The sequence below is a fragment of the Desmodus rotundus genome, chromosome 1 (assembly GCF_022682495.2).
Source record: "Desmodus rotundus isolate HL8 chromosome 1, HLdesRot8A.1, whole genome shotgun sequence".
Taxonomy (NCBI): Eukaryota; Metazoa; Chordata; class Mammalia; order Chiroptera; family Phyllostomidae; genus Desmodus; species Desmodus rotundus.
In genome coordinates this window covers 62,844,533-62,860,161 of record NC_071387.1, presented here as the reverse complement: position 1 = coordinate 62,860,161, position 15,629 = coordinate 62,844,533, and the positions used below count along the sequence as shown (strand labels likewise).

Below are 15,629 nucleotides of genomic sequence, written 5' to 3'. Positions count from 1 at the left end.
TAAATGACCTTGAAGCTGATAATGACATCCACGTGCAGCTGTACAGGTTGTGCAGTGACAGACTCAGACATAGGCGGTGCCCTCTGAAGCTGTGCTTGCTGGCAGCCCTGCTATATCCTTCCAGGAGTCTTGGACTCAAGAATACTTCAGTAAGAGCATCACTACCATTATCTGAAGGCACAGTTTTAATTGTGACTGTGACTGTGAACTCCGTTTCACAGTAATCTTTCTACAGTCCTCAGCCCAGGGGAAAACTTGAGGGCATTCACTTAAGGCGGTGCTTCTGTGACTATAAAAGCACTTACAATGAGCTCAATAGTCAGCTGTCCATCAAGGTCACTGAAGCAAACTTGCCTTTACACCTCAGGTCCTAACTGAACTGCAGGGAGTGTCCAAGTTCCAGAGCTTTCCATGCAGCTTTATTGTGGAAGCCTCTTACTTTAAGACCAGAAGTGAGTGTAGAAAACTATAGAAAAAATATATTTTACTATCGTTGGAAGAAAAGGGGCAAAAATTAGATGTCCTCTTATACACCCTATGTTTATTTCTTGTAAGGCACTTTTCACGAGGCATCCAACACGACTGCATGCATTCTAGACTGCATTTAAGATGTCCCCTCGTGCAGACACTGCGAAACAGGCGGGATCTATCGAGGACAGGACGCTCCCCTTTTATTCTCATCGTCAGTGAATATTTATGAATATCTGATGGCTCCTCCACTGTCAGCTGTGTCTCCCTCAGATCTCAGACTTTGCGTTTTATGTAGTTTGCACAGCAGCACAACATTTCCGGAGCCGCTTCCCTGGGAGGAGTCTGTCAACAATCAGCCTCTCACTGGCATTAACACGCAATAAAAGACAATGAAGCATGACTCAATTAAACCGCAAAACCGTCTTCCGACAACATGAACCAAGCAGTTTTCCAAACCTGCGAGGGGCTTCTGTTGCATGACCAGCATTAAGGTCAGTGCTTTGAAACCATCTGTCTAAGCACCTAACAAACCCACCACAAGACTTAGAGAAAAAGAGCAAAACTCTGTTTTATCTCCTTCCCATACTGTATCCAGATATTTTACAACTTCCAGTATACAGTATCAACTAGGTCTCACTACTGCAAAGATTAGAAACAAGTTTTCCCTCCAAAATATTGATGGAAATTTACTTTGCAAAGAAGGTACAGTTTGGAGACCTTTAGTGTCAGACCTGCTTAAAGCTAACATAAAGATTACGGAGGGAGTGGCTTGTGGGGCATGCGGGCACCCACGGTGGGAGCTCCTGGGACAGCCCCCGGGTTATCTACGTGTGCCTGTGGACCCATTCCACAGGCAGGAAAGCGTCTGATAGTAAAGTTGCCCCCAGTTTTTTAAAAAACATAGTAACATTGCCGAAGGTCAAGAGAAAAGACAGCTTTTCTACCAATACGTAAATGTACACATTTATGCCTCACTTAGCCACGAGGACTGAATATTTTCCTTAGAGAACCAAGGCTTTTGTTTGTTTGGGTTTGTTTTTGTTGTACTTGCAATATTTAACCCTATAGGTTTAAATCTTCAGTACTTTAGGTTTCATTATATTGAACCGATCATTTCAGCTAATACTGCTCTGGCTGAACTAAGCCATTAGGGGAAAAAACTATATGCCTTTACTGAAGGAAAGATAAAATAGATTCAAGTATTATACAATAACAATTTTCAAAGATTCTCCTGTTTGGGAAATTATTAAAATTCTCTCACTTAAATTGTAATAAAAGGCGTGGATAAGTGACCAGGGGCACATGTTGGACGCACGGGGTAAACAGGAAAGTGCTCTGGAACGTTTCAGATGAGATTACAAATCCCAAATCATCATTCTAAGCTATGATTGATATAAATTCTTTCAAGATTGAATTTCTTTTATAAGAAAGCTGTAAAACTGCCCACAAAAGTTTAGTCAAATAAACACAATCATTTGAAATTGACCTTAAAGACAAATTTAACAATTTAAAGCATGATCCCTTTTTAAAACTGTAGAAATTAAAATGCATATTGAAATATCAAGTTAATTAAAAATTACAAATAATGATGGCAATAGAGAGGGACTCAATGTCCCGATGTAGGCAGTCACTGTTTACTATATTCAGAAGCCAGGAATATAAAATGCAGACTTAAAAAATATTGGGAAATTCAAGTGATGAAGGTAACTGATAAGAATAATTTAAAAGAAGGAATGATTTATCTATTTGAAAATATTGAAAGAAATGTATTAATCTTGTTTAAAAAGTACTGAAAGCTTACTGGTTGTATTAGTTTTCTGTGGCTGCTGTAACAAACTACCACAATCTTGTGGCTTAATACAAATTCATTCCCTCATCACCCCGGAGCCTCCCGGGGGTCACTGTTTCCTGCCCTTTTTAGCCTCCAGTAGCGCCTGCACCCCTCAGCCCGGCCCCGTCCTCCATCCTCAAGGCACAGGGCTCGTCTCTGCCGCCGCGTGGGAGTGCCTCCTCCTCTGTAGTCGAGGCACCCGCTGCTCCCTTCTTACAAGGACACTTGTGGTTTCATTTCCGGCCCACCCGGATTATTAAGTTCCAGATCTCAAGATCCGTAACGTACTCACACCTGTAAAGTCCCTTTTGCCACATAAGGTAACATTCACAGGTTCTTGGGATTAGGGCATGAAAATCTTTGGGGTCACTACTCAGTCTACCACACTAGTCCAAAAAAGATATTTTATTTTATCCCCATCTCCATCCTAGGAGTTATACGAGCTAATGCTTTCTCAATCAGCGTTACTCAGCATATGTCATTACTTGCCATTGGGAAGGCACAGCTTGTTGGGGCCGGCTTACCATCAATGTCTTGCGATGGACGGTCTGTCTCCGAGAGCACACACAGTCTCTCAGCCCATGCTGGAGACACTGGGCAACATGATGAAGAGTTCATTTGAAAGACAGGTACCGACTTCATTACTCTTCTCATTACTAGTCATATGGATGAATGGATGTGTTCTATTTTGTCTAATTAATGGATAAGGGATCTAAATTTCCAACCAAAACATACTTCTCGAAGCAATTCCTAACTGGTCAGAACAATTTAAAAAGTTTTTCTCCTCTTGAAATATGCTAATTATTACTGGAAGACAGGCCTGGCTAAGTGGAAATTGGTACGCTTTGAAGTTACAGCTCTGGGCTTGTGTGGTGTTATGTAGTCAAATGTCTAACATTTTAGATGCTCAGCTATTTATCTACAAAATGGGGATGCAAATACCTACTCCAGAGGCTTATTGTGAGAACATCAGAGTTTTGTTATAATGAGAGGCACTGAATAGTTGCTCAATAAATATTACTTACTTTCCACCTTTTATTTCAGAGAAAGCGTCTGTAAAATAGGAGCAGTTTACCACTGTTCAGTACAGTCTACAGAATGAATTCAGATCTAACTGGTAAACATAGTGATGTAAAAATAGTAATGCTCTCATTAAGCACTCGATGCCAGCATGTGTTATAAATGTGAAAAATGCTGTCGCTAAGTTTAACAGCAGTCAGACAGTCGTAAAGTTATCAATCTTCTACTACTTAAAAGATTATCTATGTTATTATTGAACTGGCAATTCTTGCAATTTCCTAGGCCTGTTTGTATTTATTATTTCATTGCAAAATATTTATATTAAAAATACTGGCAAAGACTCAATAAATAAGTGTCACTTAGGTATCAAAATAGTAACTTTAAGAATCCTTTTAATAGTGATGGATGATACAGGTATTTTTCTAGATCACAGAAACTTAGTAAGAAAGTCCACATACTCAGGTGTAAAGTAAAACTTCCTTTCCCCTACAAAAGTATCTGAAGTCATCATTCTCCTGAGAAATGCCTACTTTTCACGTCCTTCTTAAGGGGGCAAAGAGGCTGACAGAGCAACTGTCCTTGGCAGCCCAACGCGGGTCTCCCACATGCAGCTACTGGTCACTGCGGCGCACTCGGAAGCAGTCTGAAGGTCCTCAGATCTCCGTAGGATGTGCTATTAAATCTTCCCCTCCTGCCGGGTCTGACTTCTGGGGGGGAAACATATGGTGTAAAATTACTGTATTTGAAAATGAATACTAATGATCACTCAGAAGGCTCATTCTCTATCTCTATGGCCTTCCCCATCCAGTTGCTTATAAACGTGACATGCTTTGATTTGGTTTAATAAGCTTTTTGAATTTATAGTTCAGAATTTACTGTATAAAATGTATCTGGAAAACTGGATACCCACACATATGAAGAGACAAATGCATTTATTTTCGGTGTTAGCCCATTAACAGGTTGTAAAATTAAGGCAAGACGACTAAAAAGTCTGTCCAAGGAAAAGTTTACAAAAGTTCTCATTCCTCTTATATTAGTAGGGTCTAAAAATAGATACGACACAAACATATACACACAGAGAGACAAGTGACACAGGGTAACACTTTATAGTGTGAGATTTGAAAGTTAAATAATGTTACATGAACTGAAATGCTGCATATCAGTTTCTATATAGACAATATTTCAATCATTGTATGGACTGGCAGAAAAGAGCTTAGAATGTGCAAAATTATTCTATGATCTATATAAAAACAATCAATAGCATTTTCTGTGTTACAATAAATTCGCAAGCTGAATTTCACACATTATATCACATAGGGCATAGTCTGTAATACTCAAAATCCAGAATGGTTAAAAAGAATTCCAAAGAAAGAATTAAGGGAAATTTGGTTAAGCGTGTAATTTTACTCCACATAAACAGCCTTCTAGGAATTTATATAACGCCAATGGCACCGACTCAGTAGCGTAAGGAATAGTACTGGACTGCGCAGGATGATAGTGGCAGCGCTGTCTTATTTCAGATGGCATCCACCGCCTGGCTAATTTGGCTTAGAACATAAGCAGTAAGTATACAAGTTCTACGTACCAAGACCAATTAAAAAATTATCAGAAGTTGGGTATATTTGAATCAGATGTCCCTGTAAAGTTAAGACAATACAGATTTCATAATACATACTATTATTTTCCAATGTCTCCACAATGAACTCCACAATGAAAAATAATATAAAGTATGGATTTTGTACCAAAACACTCTCAAAACTACAGTTCACAGCAGAAGTTAGTATCACTGGGAGTTAAATGATTAATACAAAAACAAATATATACTACAAATATTCTTTTGTTCTTCACTTACCATGATGCAAACTGCTAGGATTTAACCTTTAAGGGTTAAAAAGTTTAATCAATGTCAATGTCTGATCTTCCGAAGGCGATAAAGAACAGTCTGTCTAGCGATACTCAACAGAACATCACTTTGTCAAGCCACAAAGCGCCCAAAAGCTTGTCAAGTAAGTTCCCAGAAACCTCTTTGTGGTTAGAACTCAACTCCTTCCTGCCTGACCTATTATTTGATATTTGACCACTTGGTTGCAAGACACTTGCTCTTTCTAGCTGAAATGTCACTGGGGCATCTTGTCAGCTCCCCGACATCTCGGCCTGACATACGATTTTACTTTTGTGTGCTACAAGGCAGAAAATGCAGGGCAATGGCCTTGTTTTAAATTCTGTCAGCATCAAAGATGGGCGTCACTCTTGGGTCCTACCAACAACAAAAACAAAAAAGGAGTCTATTTTGAAGGTCAAAACAGCCATTACCTTGAAGTTTTTCAGCTTATACTAAACATATTACCTGCTATACGGGTGTGGGAACTGTCCTTAAAAAGTGTCCAAACCTACCACAGAAATCTTCCCAGCGCAATTGCTCTACTTTCTTATCAAATGCAGACGTGATAAAAGGGTGAGTTTTCAACGCCTGCAGGGACCAGATGCAGCAGTTAACTTAACTTGTTCAAATGGGCAAGTGGTATCATGTAGCTTTACAGGGAGCAACCTGACCTTCTCACATTGACCAGGAGTGACATTATTGTGGGGGAGGAAAAGCAGTCACATCATTTCTGTTTTGCACAACCTGCTTAAAGTTTGCAACTAAATGCTTGTCTTCAGCTGAGCTGACAAGAGAGAAGAGGGGGTTCAGTGAACCATGGCAGGGCTGCCATGGAATGACAGGAATCATCGGCATACATTTCAAATAGCTCTCTCAATCCTATTAAAGCATTGCCGTCCTGCTTTAAAATAGACAAGTATGAAACAACTTTGATAGATAGAGACTAAAATGGCTTATTGATTTTTTTTAAGTCTGAAGGAAATTACCCAAAATGTGTCATTCCTTAACATTTAAAATTATGTTACATAAAAATGAGCAACTGTGATAATAAATAAAACTTAGAGGGGAAGAAAGTTGGTTATTTCATTATTCAAGGAGGCACAGATACCTGTGCACATCCAGATGGCACACGATTTTTAAAAGCCCACTGCCACTTGAGTTGGAACAAAATTTAACTGATAAGAAAATCCCCCTTCCAAACAATTTTAATTGTACTGCTAACTTCCTGAATTTTTTTACATTTTATACAGTCATAATCCAATCTGAGGTGGCCTTTTGGCACTGGCAGACATAGTGACTGGAGAGGAGCGCGATGATGTCAGGGGCGCAGAATTCACAAATGTCTCCTTTAAGAAAGTGTACGTTGTATCAAGTTCAGCTTTCAATGGCAAAAAATCCCCAACACCAATTGCCTCAGCCTGAAGAGCAGCTCTTGAAGGAACTGAGAGATTTGAATGGTCTCGTGATCCTGCCTGTGAAATGGGGGGGGGGGGGGGGGGGGTGGAGCATAAACATAAATTGAAAACTCTTAAAATCTAAAATCATAAGCAAAGAAGTAGACTAATAATTACTGCAGTATGAAATGCCATTTGTATAATCCAGCAATTTTCAACCTTTTTTTTATCTCATGGCACACATAAACTAATTAGTCCAATTCTGTAACACAGCAAAAATATATATATTTCTCCTGATCTAACAAAGAAATAAAAACACAGCTATTGTTGTATTGGCTGTTACCATTTTTTTATTTGACAATCTAAATGAGGTCATTCCCCTTGACTAAACATTCAGGTATTACATCTTTTAAAAATTCTTGCAGCACACCAGTTGAAAATCGCTGATACAATCCATATGATAATACACAAGTATTAAATTATTTTCCAACTCTGATTGTATCTCTCATTCATTCTATGTCATAAACACTAAAACTTTTTATAAAACTTTTTAAAGTTCTTGAATCAGTGAATACAGTCAGACACTTTTACCTCTGCTTCCATCCGCTGGCAGTTTACAGAAACCAAGGTTAACAGTGTTTATCTCCTTATAGCATATAATGTATATGCTATATAACATGGAAAATTACAATGCTTAGAAAATGAACTATGGATATTTACATTTTTCAAATCCATCAACCTGACTTATTTAACTGAAAAACACAGCATGATGAAGAAAAAGTCAATCCCAGTGACTTCTAAAAAACAGCATTAGACATAAAGCTGGTGAGATAAACTTTTTGCCTTCACTTTTAATAATTACGCCACCATCTGTTTTAATAAATACTGTTCTGTTATAAGCATTTGGAAATCATGTATCAAAATATGGGATTGCAATATGAAAACAGTCTCAGATTTTAAAACATGACTGGTATGCAGAAGCTATTGGAAATCAAACTTAAGATACCCACACACGCATGCAGTACTTAAAAACAGGATTAATACTTTGATGAAGCTATATATTTAAGCCTTAACTAACATCAGCACTCAGTAGTGAATATTTAACGTGAACAAAGCCTTACTTGCAAAGCAGAAAGGTATTGTTTCACAGCATTTATAGATAGTGGGGAAATAGTGATCAACTGCATGTCAGAATTTTCCAGATTCCCAGCAAATAAATGTTGTCTATAAGTCTAGTCTAAACACCCATTTTACATTGCAGAAATTTTCAAATAAACATCTTTTTTGGTAGATCCTCTTACAGTGTTGACAACAAAATAGTGTGAACTCTATGTATCTACTTTATTATGTCATGTTCCACAAAATCATTTCTACATGTGAAAACAAGAAGGAAGCTATCACTAGTCTTAGAAAACTATTAGAAATTCAACTGTTGTATGTTACCATTTTTGTGGATTTTTTTTTTAAAACTACAACTGGAGAAAAATCAATGGTTGCATCTAACACCTAGTTCAGCAATTTTCTTTGATCTCTGTTCTTTTGATTTCTTGATACTCCACTGCAAGCCTACAGCTGACAGAAATCATCTCTTTATGCTGGAAGTTAAAAAACACCTGAAATGGCCACTTGGACGGCTTCATGAAGGAGGAGAAGGTTTAGCTTACCCCGTGAAAGGACGGAACCTGAGTAGCAGCACTGATGAGTCTTCATCTACACAACCTTAATATAGCGCTGAGCATATCAGTTCCGAACCAGAACAGCACAAAATAGATGGGGAAGGTTAAGAATAGTGTAGGAAACGGAGAAGCCAAAGAACTCATGTGTGCGACCCATGGACATGAACTAAGGTGGGAGGGGGGAATGCTGGAGGGAAAGGGGTGCAGGGTGGAGGGGATTGGAGGGGAGAAAAATAATGGGACAACTGTAATAGCACAATGGATAAAATATACCAAACAAAGAGCAAGAATAGAGACATCTCATTACATCAGAGGCCGAAGGGGCAATTTTTTTGCACCTTCACTGCTGTACTGCCACGAGAACCACCTTTTCTGATTTTCTTTTTTCAGCGGTGTGTCCGAACAGGCAGCATCATGACCTGATGGTGCCCCTGTAAAGCCAGCAACGCCATCTACTAACTTAACGCTGCCGAACCTGGGGGCAAGGGAAATGCTGGCAGAGCCGGAGACAGTGGGGCCTGGTTTTCTGCTTAATAAAACTTAGCTATAGCAATAGTACTCTTTATTATGATAAAAGAACACTGTTAGGCAATGCTTCAAAAGTTTGTTGTTGCATCTTTATACTTCAAGTGCGGGTCTGAGAAAATGATATATGAGAAGTGAAGAGCATGCAGAATCAGGCGAAAGAAGGTCAGGTATTCTCCGAGGGTTTTCTTCTTCTTGATGCCTCAGACTAGAGAAAGATAACTGTGCCAAACTGACCAATCCCTCCTGTTTTGCAATGTTAAAGATATAATTTACTCAAATCTATATTCTGTTCTTGAAGTTTCCTTTTTTGTTCTCGTGACTCCATCAACCTAGCACATCACACACTTGGAAGGCGGTCCTTCGGGAAGGTCTCTCACTGCTCCTTCTCCTTAATATTCTGTGGGTCTAGGCGCTCTGTCTACAAAGGGCCCCTCTTTTGTCTTTTCTCATCTTACTTTTTAACACGTCTATTTTCCACCATGTTGTCTGAAACCTTTTAATCTAATTTAACACTTTCTTACTAAATAAACTGGAAATGGGGTATCGAGTATTTCTCTAGTATTTCAAATCAGAGACTCTCTTTGTGTATCATGTCTTCTGACCTTATGTCCTAAACATAAAAATAACCTAAAAAGGTATTTCCTTAAAGATCTGCAATCCCAAACGGTATGCCCTCCACCAAGTAAACACATTCACTTCTGAGTAAATGAAAATAAAGTTTGCTTTGTTACTAGGGTCGTTTGTTACACTCCAATCTGATTTGAAGTCACTTCATAGCTTAAAAACAAGCCAGCAAAAATTCTAGTGAAATTTTTATTTCAGAATGTGATATTAAAAAAACAAATAAATATGAACTATTTTTCTTCTCATGAGTAATACCCAGAAATACATCATAATACTTTTAATATAACACAGAGTCTAAAAGACAGTTAAATAACTTTATATCAGAGACCATTAAAAGTTAATATTCACCACCTGATTTTATATTTTAAATCTGTAAAGTCTATGTTCATTTAAACTACTTTTTAAACTGCTGAGGTATTCTGGTAGTCTCTGCTATAAATCTACATTTAAGCAATTTTTCAAAAAGAAATTAGTTACCTGAAATAAAAGCTAGATGTCATGTGAATCTTTATGGAAGCACTTTTATTTACTCAATAAGCTGTAAATGATTCTATTTGAACTGTTATATTCCATCAGCTAACTATATATTCACAATACAAAATGTGTCCACTAAATTTCTGCATTTTAAGAATCTTATGAAATAGAGTAATTGGACATGTCCAATAGCCATTTTTCAAGTCTTTAATATCTTAGTTTTCTAAGACTGTTTTCCCAATAAAAAAGTAAATAAAGCATTAGTCTAATAATAAGATAATCATTCAATAAATTATCTATAAGTCAAAGCAATTTGCAGACCAAGGCTTCGAAACAATGACACTAACCTATTTCTCTCCTGTGTAGCATTTATGATCAAGTTTAGTGTTCGGGAGCCTAATGGAAGAAGTGAGGAGTGATATGACTTAGTAAGCTGGGTCGGGACTGCATGGAGATTATGGTAGGCACAGAGTATGTTGGAAAGAGTATCAGGCTGGAGATCAGTAGTCTGGCCTCCCAGTTTTGTCATGATCTAACTTGGTCATTCTGCAGCAGGCCTCCCTTCTCTTACCAAATGAGGAGCCAGACTATTCCCAGCTCTGAAGTTCTATAGGCGTATTGCAATTCCACAGGTGACAGCATGTAATACAATGTTAACAACCAGCTTTTGAGGATGACATTAACCAGAAATCAGAACTTCCCAAACATAGTATTAAGAGTTTGAAGGGCTATAGATAGGCCATTCTCAAGGGGAAGGAATACATACTGCACACGGTTCTAAAACCAGCCAAATGGATAGCAAGATCAGCCACAGTTTAGCTGCATTCGATTAAATTCTGTAGTACACTTTTTACTACTTCGGCCTCCACAATGACATTTTCAGTTCTGTAACTTACTGACTGCTTTTAAGTAGAGTGCGCAGCTCAACCCAAACTTTTGAGAAGGTCAAACTTGAAGAGGGGGTCAAAGTCCCCACGAGACTTTGACAGTGAGGCTCCCTCACCATTTCTGCCTTCGCTCCTAAAGGGTTCTTACCACTAGTTTTGGTACTCGGTGTCACAGTTTTCTTCTTCCCACATACATCGGGTTAGTTAACCAAATCCTCCTGTTTCCCAGTCCTGCCCTGCTGGCACCACAGGGCACTGCGGTTCGCACGAATAATCAGAGCTGGCAATAATCACACGTACAGTTTTCCCTTGTGGAATACTCGGTTATATATCTAACATAAATGCGCACACATACATAATTTATATATGTAATTCATATACCTAATATGAGTGTATATACATATGTGTGTGCACACACATACATGCACTGATATATAACACGTGAGCATATACACTTGCTATAGGGCATTCACATACATACATGTATGTGTGTATAAATATACACATTCATATATATACATGTACTACCACGTCATGGAATATTTATTCTTTGTAGTTATCAAGTCTAACTTTTGATTACCGATACCAAACCTATAGGGATATTTTATGCATTCTTCTCCCCTTGAGTCATTACAGCCAGTTTGGCTCTTTAGCTCAGTGACATCAAGGCATGTGGGGATGTGTGAGTCTATGGAGCGTTGTAAAGAAGTTTCTGAATAAATAGAAAACCTAAGAGGACTGGTTACCTACAGATTAAGAAGGAAGGGCAATCATAGAGGTAGAAACAAATTAGAAAAGAGGGGTGATGATAACAAACTTGATTTACATCACAACAATTGATCCTCAAGACGACATTCAGAACGGGTTCAAAAGCCAGAGTTCGAAACTGAACCTGTCTGGTTCAGCTTTCAGCCTCAACTTCTTGGGTATGATAGATCAACTGGATTAACAGCCTCGATTCTTCACGCTTCCTGATAGACATGCCCTTTGCCACGTGACAGCCCGGCTTTCTGCAATGTGGTTCACAAGCTCTTTGCCTCCCCATCTCTTCCCATCTACCATTTCCTCACCTGGACTCTGCAACCCAGGTGTGCGGGACGTGTGAGGCTGTCAACATGATGTTCCATAATGTGCACCCGCCTCCTCTCTGTCCGCTGTGCAAGACACCCTTCCGTCTTCAGACTCTGCTCAAGGCATCCCTCTTTGTGAGGCCTTTCCAGATCTTTGCCCCACCCTTCTCCAACTACAATTAGTTGTAATATCCAATCATACTTTTATATTTCTTCATGAGCATTTACTTTTTTATTTTTACTTACTTATATGCATTTACAACTCACCTACAAAACTATGAGCACCTAGTGTGACTGATTCCTGACTTTGTATTCCTAGCACTTAGCAGAGTATCTGGGACTAAATAAGATTTCTACTTGATGATGGCTGAATGAGCAAATCTCCTATTATTACTTCATGGGTTTGGCCTTATAGTATTTGGTCTATTTGGTTATTTTACGTATATACAGTTTTGTCCCAATTAAAAGTAGCACAGTAAAGTGGAAAAAATATAGGCTTTGAAGTTGAAGAGTCCTTGGGTTCCACACTTGATCCTGGCCTTCATTTAGGACAGGATCTTTGACAAGCTACTTCTGCAGGAGCCTGCATCCTTATCTGTAACGTAGGAAGACTAACCCCGAATAGGGCTGTTGTAAGGATTAAATGAAATAATATACACAAAAATGCATGGCACACAGTAGCTCCCCTTCTTCATCTCTCTTTCTACTCTTCTCATACGATAATAAATTCCAAATTCATAATTACAGCGAACACATGTTGCTCACATGTCAGGACCTGTGGCAGGTTTAGCTTTATAAGGCATTATCGCAGTTCCGACAACCAGTGAGAACGTACTCCTGTTGCCCTCATTCTACAGTTGAAGAAAGTGGGGCTCAGAAGGACAGAATAAATGGCTCCATTTTGCACAGCTTGAGGAGTGGAAGAGATGAACGTGAGTCTTGATCCCTCTAATTCCCCCTGCAGACCCATGACGACTACTTTCCCATGCCACCCACAGAGGATGCAGCCCCGGCTGACTTCCCATCCAGAGCTCTTCCACAAACATAGCGAGCGCTCAACAAATCTCTGCGAAACTAAAAAAATAAGTAAAAGTGTAATTATATTGTACTAGAAGCTAAAAATCAGTGTTTATACTTTTGATATTTTACTATAGTCCAAAATTTGAATATGCATGGCACTGGAATAAATAGCTTCTGTGGCATTTGCATAAAACACCAGTACTTGCCCTCCCATCGCAGGAGCCTCTGTGTTGGAATATTCAGAGGTAAAACTCAGCACTGAAGTTTTAAATTGCAATCGAGCATTTAAACTTTAATTTTAAATTACTTTAAAGATGTCTTGTGCCTGACAAGATAACAATTCCCATTTTCTTCTCTTGAAAGTTTCGATTTCCTGACATGACTGAGGTTGGAAAAAGAGTCAAAGAATTTTCCCAGATGGTTTTTCTTCTTTCTATTCCTACTTTCCTTCACAGCCCTGTGCTCCCAGCTGTTCCTGCCTTGGCAGTTTTGATACATCTAATGGTACAGAGTGCCAAAAACACCAGAAAATGTATGGGAGGCAATTTTTCACCTGTGTCTCAAAAATATATACTCCCAAACTCAGAATTTGAACTGTAAATATATCCATACACTCAACTATATGAAAAGGTACAAAAACTGAATTAATAAAACTGTATTTTGAATATATGCATCTTTACATACAGGCTGTGACAAAAGTGGCTTTACAGTTGTTCTATTAATGAATAATACGAGAGTAAACTGCATTTCACACGCTCACACCTGTACACCTCCTTTTGCCTCCCCCTGTAAAAATGCCACTGCAAAACTGAAGAGACAAGCTGATAAAAATAGGTGCAACACAGGATAGGCATAGGATGACTTTCTTAGCTTCAAAAGGCTCATGCTAATCAAGAGAAGAAGAACCTACTTAGAAAACAAGTAAAGGATAGTGTGTTTACTTAGATCGGGCTCAGCTGTAACAGAGAAGTCAAAACATCAGTGGCTTAAATACAATAAAAATTTATATCTCTCGCCATGGCTATCTGAAGCTATCAGAGACCTGATAGCTTCCAGGCTGCTTCGACCTTGAGCTTCACAGCCTAAGGATGTGCTTTCCATCTCAGGGCCCAAACTGGTTCCTCATGTTGCGGCCATTATGTCTGCATTCTGACCAGAGGAATACAATAAGCAACAAACACATGGGAAAGTGCTAACCTCATTCGTGGAGCAGAGGAGGAGGCACCTTACATTTAAAGACACATCCTAAAATCACCATACTCGTCCTTAACATCCCATTGGACAGAACTTAGTCAGATGGCTGACTTAGCTTCAAGGGAATCTGAGAAATGTAGCTTTATTTATTTTATTTTCTTCTGAGTGGCCCAGGTGATACTCAGTTTCTACTACTGAGAGAGAGATCAGGGCACCACTGGCAGCCTCTGCCTCATACACAAACTGGCTATTTGGTGGGGAGGGAGGAATATAGTAACAAATCAACACAAGAAAAGGTGCTAAACCTCATTCATACCTAAAGAAGTACAACACCAAACATGAGAATAAAAGATTCTCCTCACCGAAAAGACAGGCAAAAATGCAGATGTCTGACAATAATACCCCTTAGCTGAGAAAAGACAAGGAAGCAGACCGGCTCAGACCACGGAGGCAGGGCGCGAGCTGGCACGACCTTTCAGGAAGGCACCATTTAAATGGTACCTGCCCTTGGGCCAGCAATTCCACTGCCAGACAGTTCTTCTCTGGCTAAACTCACAAAAGTTCACCAGATGAGCATAAAGATGTGTTTACTGAAGCATTTTTTAATAGAAAAGTATTATTTTAATGAAATGAAAGGGTTCACAACAGAGTGCTATTTAAGTGAAGTATTACACAACCACAGAATACAACAATTCTTTACAATTGAGGTAAATACGTTAGTGCTGATACACAAATGTGTCCAAGTGAAAAAGCAGTGTGTGTGTATAAAGACAGAAAACTCATTTGTATTGAAAAGTAAGTGCAAACACACATATATGCATAGATATGCCTATTTTTTCTTACTGAAAAAGAAATCACAAGAAACTGTGAATTATCTTCAGGAGAAGGGAATAAACTGGAGTGAGGTTTAGAAGGAAAAAGCTTTGAAAGTTCAAATTTTTCTTCCCAGGGTTTTTTATCTTTAAAACTATTTGAACGTAACAAAGGCTATGAACTGGCAGTTCACAAAATTAAAAATACAGCTGATTAAAAATAAATGGGAAAACTGATAACCCCCCATAATAATAATCAAAAACAAAAAGTAAAATGAGATGTTTATTGCCAATCAAAACTGAATTTAAAAATGATGATATGATGTCAGTGAAGTATTCTGAAACAGGCATTCATAAACTGCTAGTGACTATGAACTGACAGAGCCATTTGGTCTATAATTTGGCAACTGTCTTAGATGGTTAATAGGATTGATCAAACAATTCCATTCATGATCAGGTTCTTTATATTAATAATAACAGACAAAAATGGAAAATAATCCCATATTCAACAATGGATATATGGTTAAGTAAGCTATAGCCACTTGATGCAATATTACGTGGCTGTAAAATTCATGGTTACAAACTTTTGAATAACATGGACAAATGGTTAGGTTTGACCAGGGATCAGCAGCCTATTCCTGTAAAGGGTCAGATCGTAAAGATTTCATGCTTTGCAGGCCCAGTGTTCTCTGTTGCAACTACCAAACTCTGCTGTCGTGGCCGCCAGAGCAGTCAGAGACAACACG

General features: G+C 38.6%; 1 protein-coding gene across 5 annotated transcripts in view; it reads right to left on the bottom strand.

Annotated features, from left to right (window-relative positions):
* Positions 1–3,675: 3,675 nt before the first annotated feature.
* Positions 3,676–15,629, bottom strand: part of CCDC171 (coiled-coil domain containing 171) — a 293,962-nt gene continuing 282,008 nt past the window's right edge. For 4 of the 5 annotated variants that reach the window (XM_053924635.1, XM_071221605.1, XM_071221603.1 and 1 more), the window contains one exon: positions 6,277–6,676. In XM_053924635.1, coding sequence (XP_053780610.1) covers positions 6,455–6,676 — 222 coding nt within the window. In that variant the 3' untranslated portion in view covers positions 6,277–6,454. Of the gene's footprint in view, positions 4,030–6,276; positions 6,677–15,629 lie in introns of those variants that run through there. The other variant, XM_071221606.1, reaches the window with a different exon arrangement.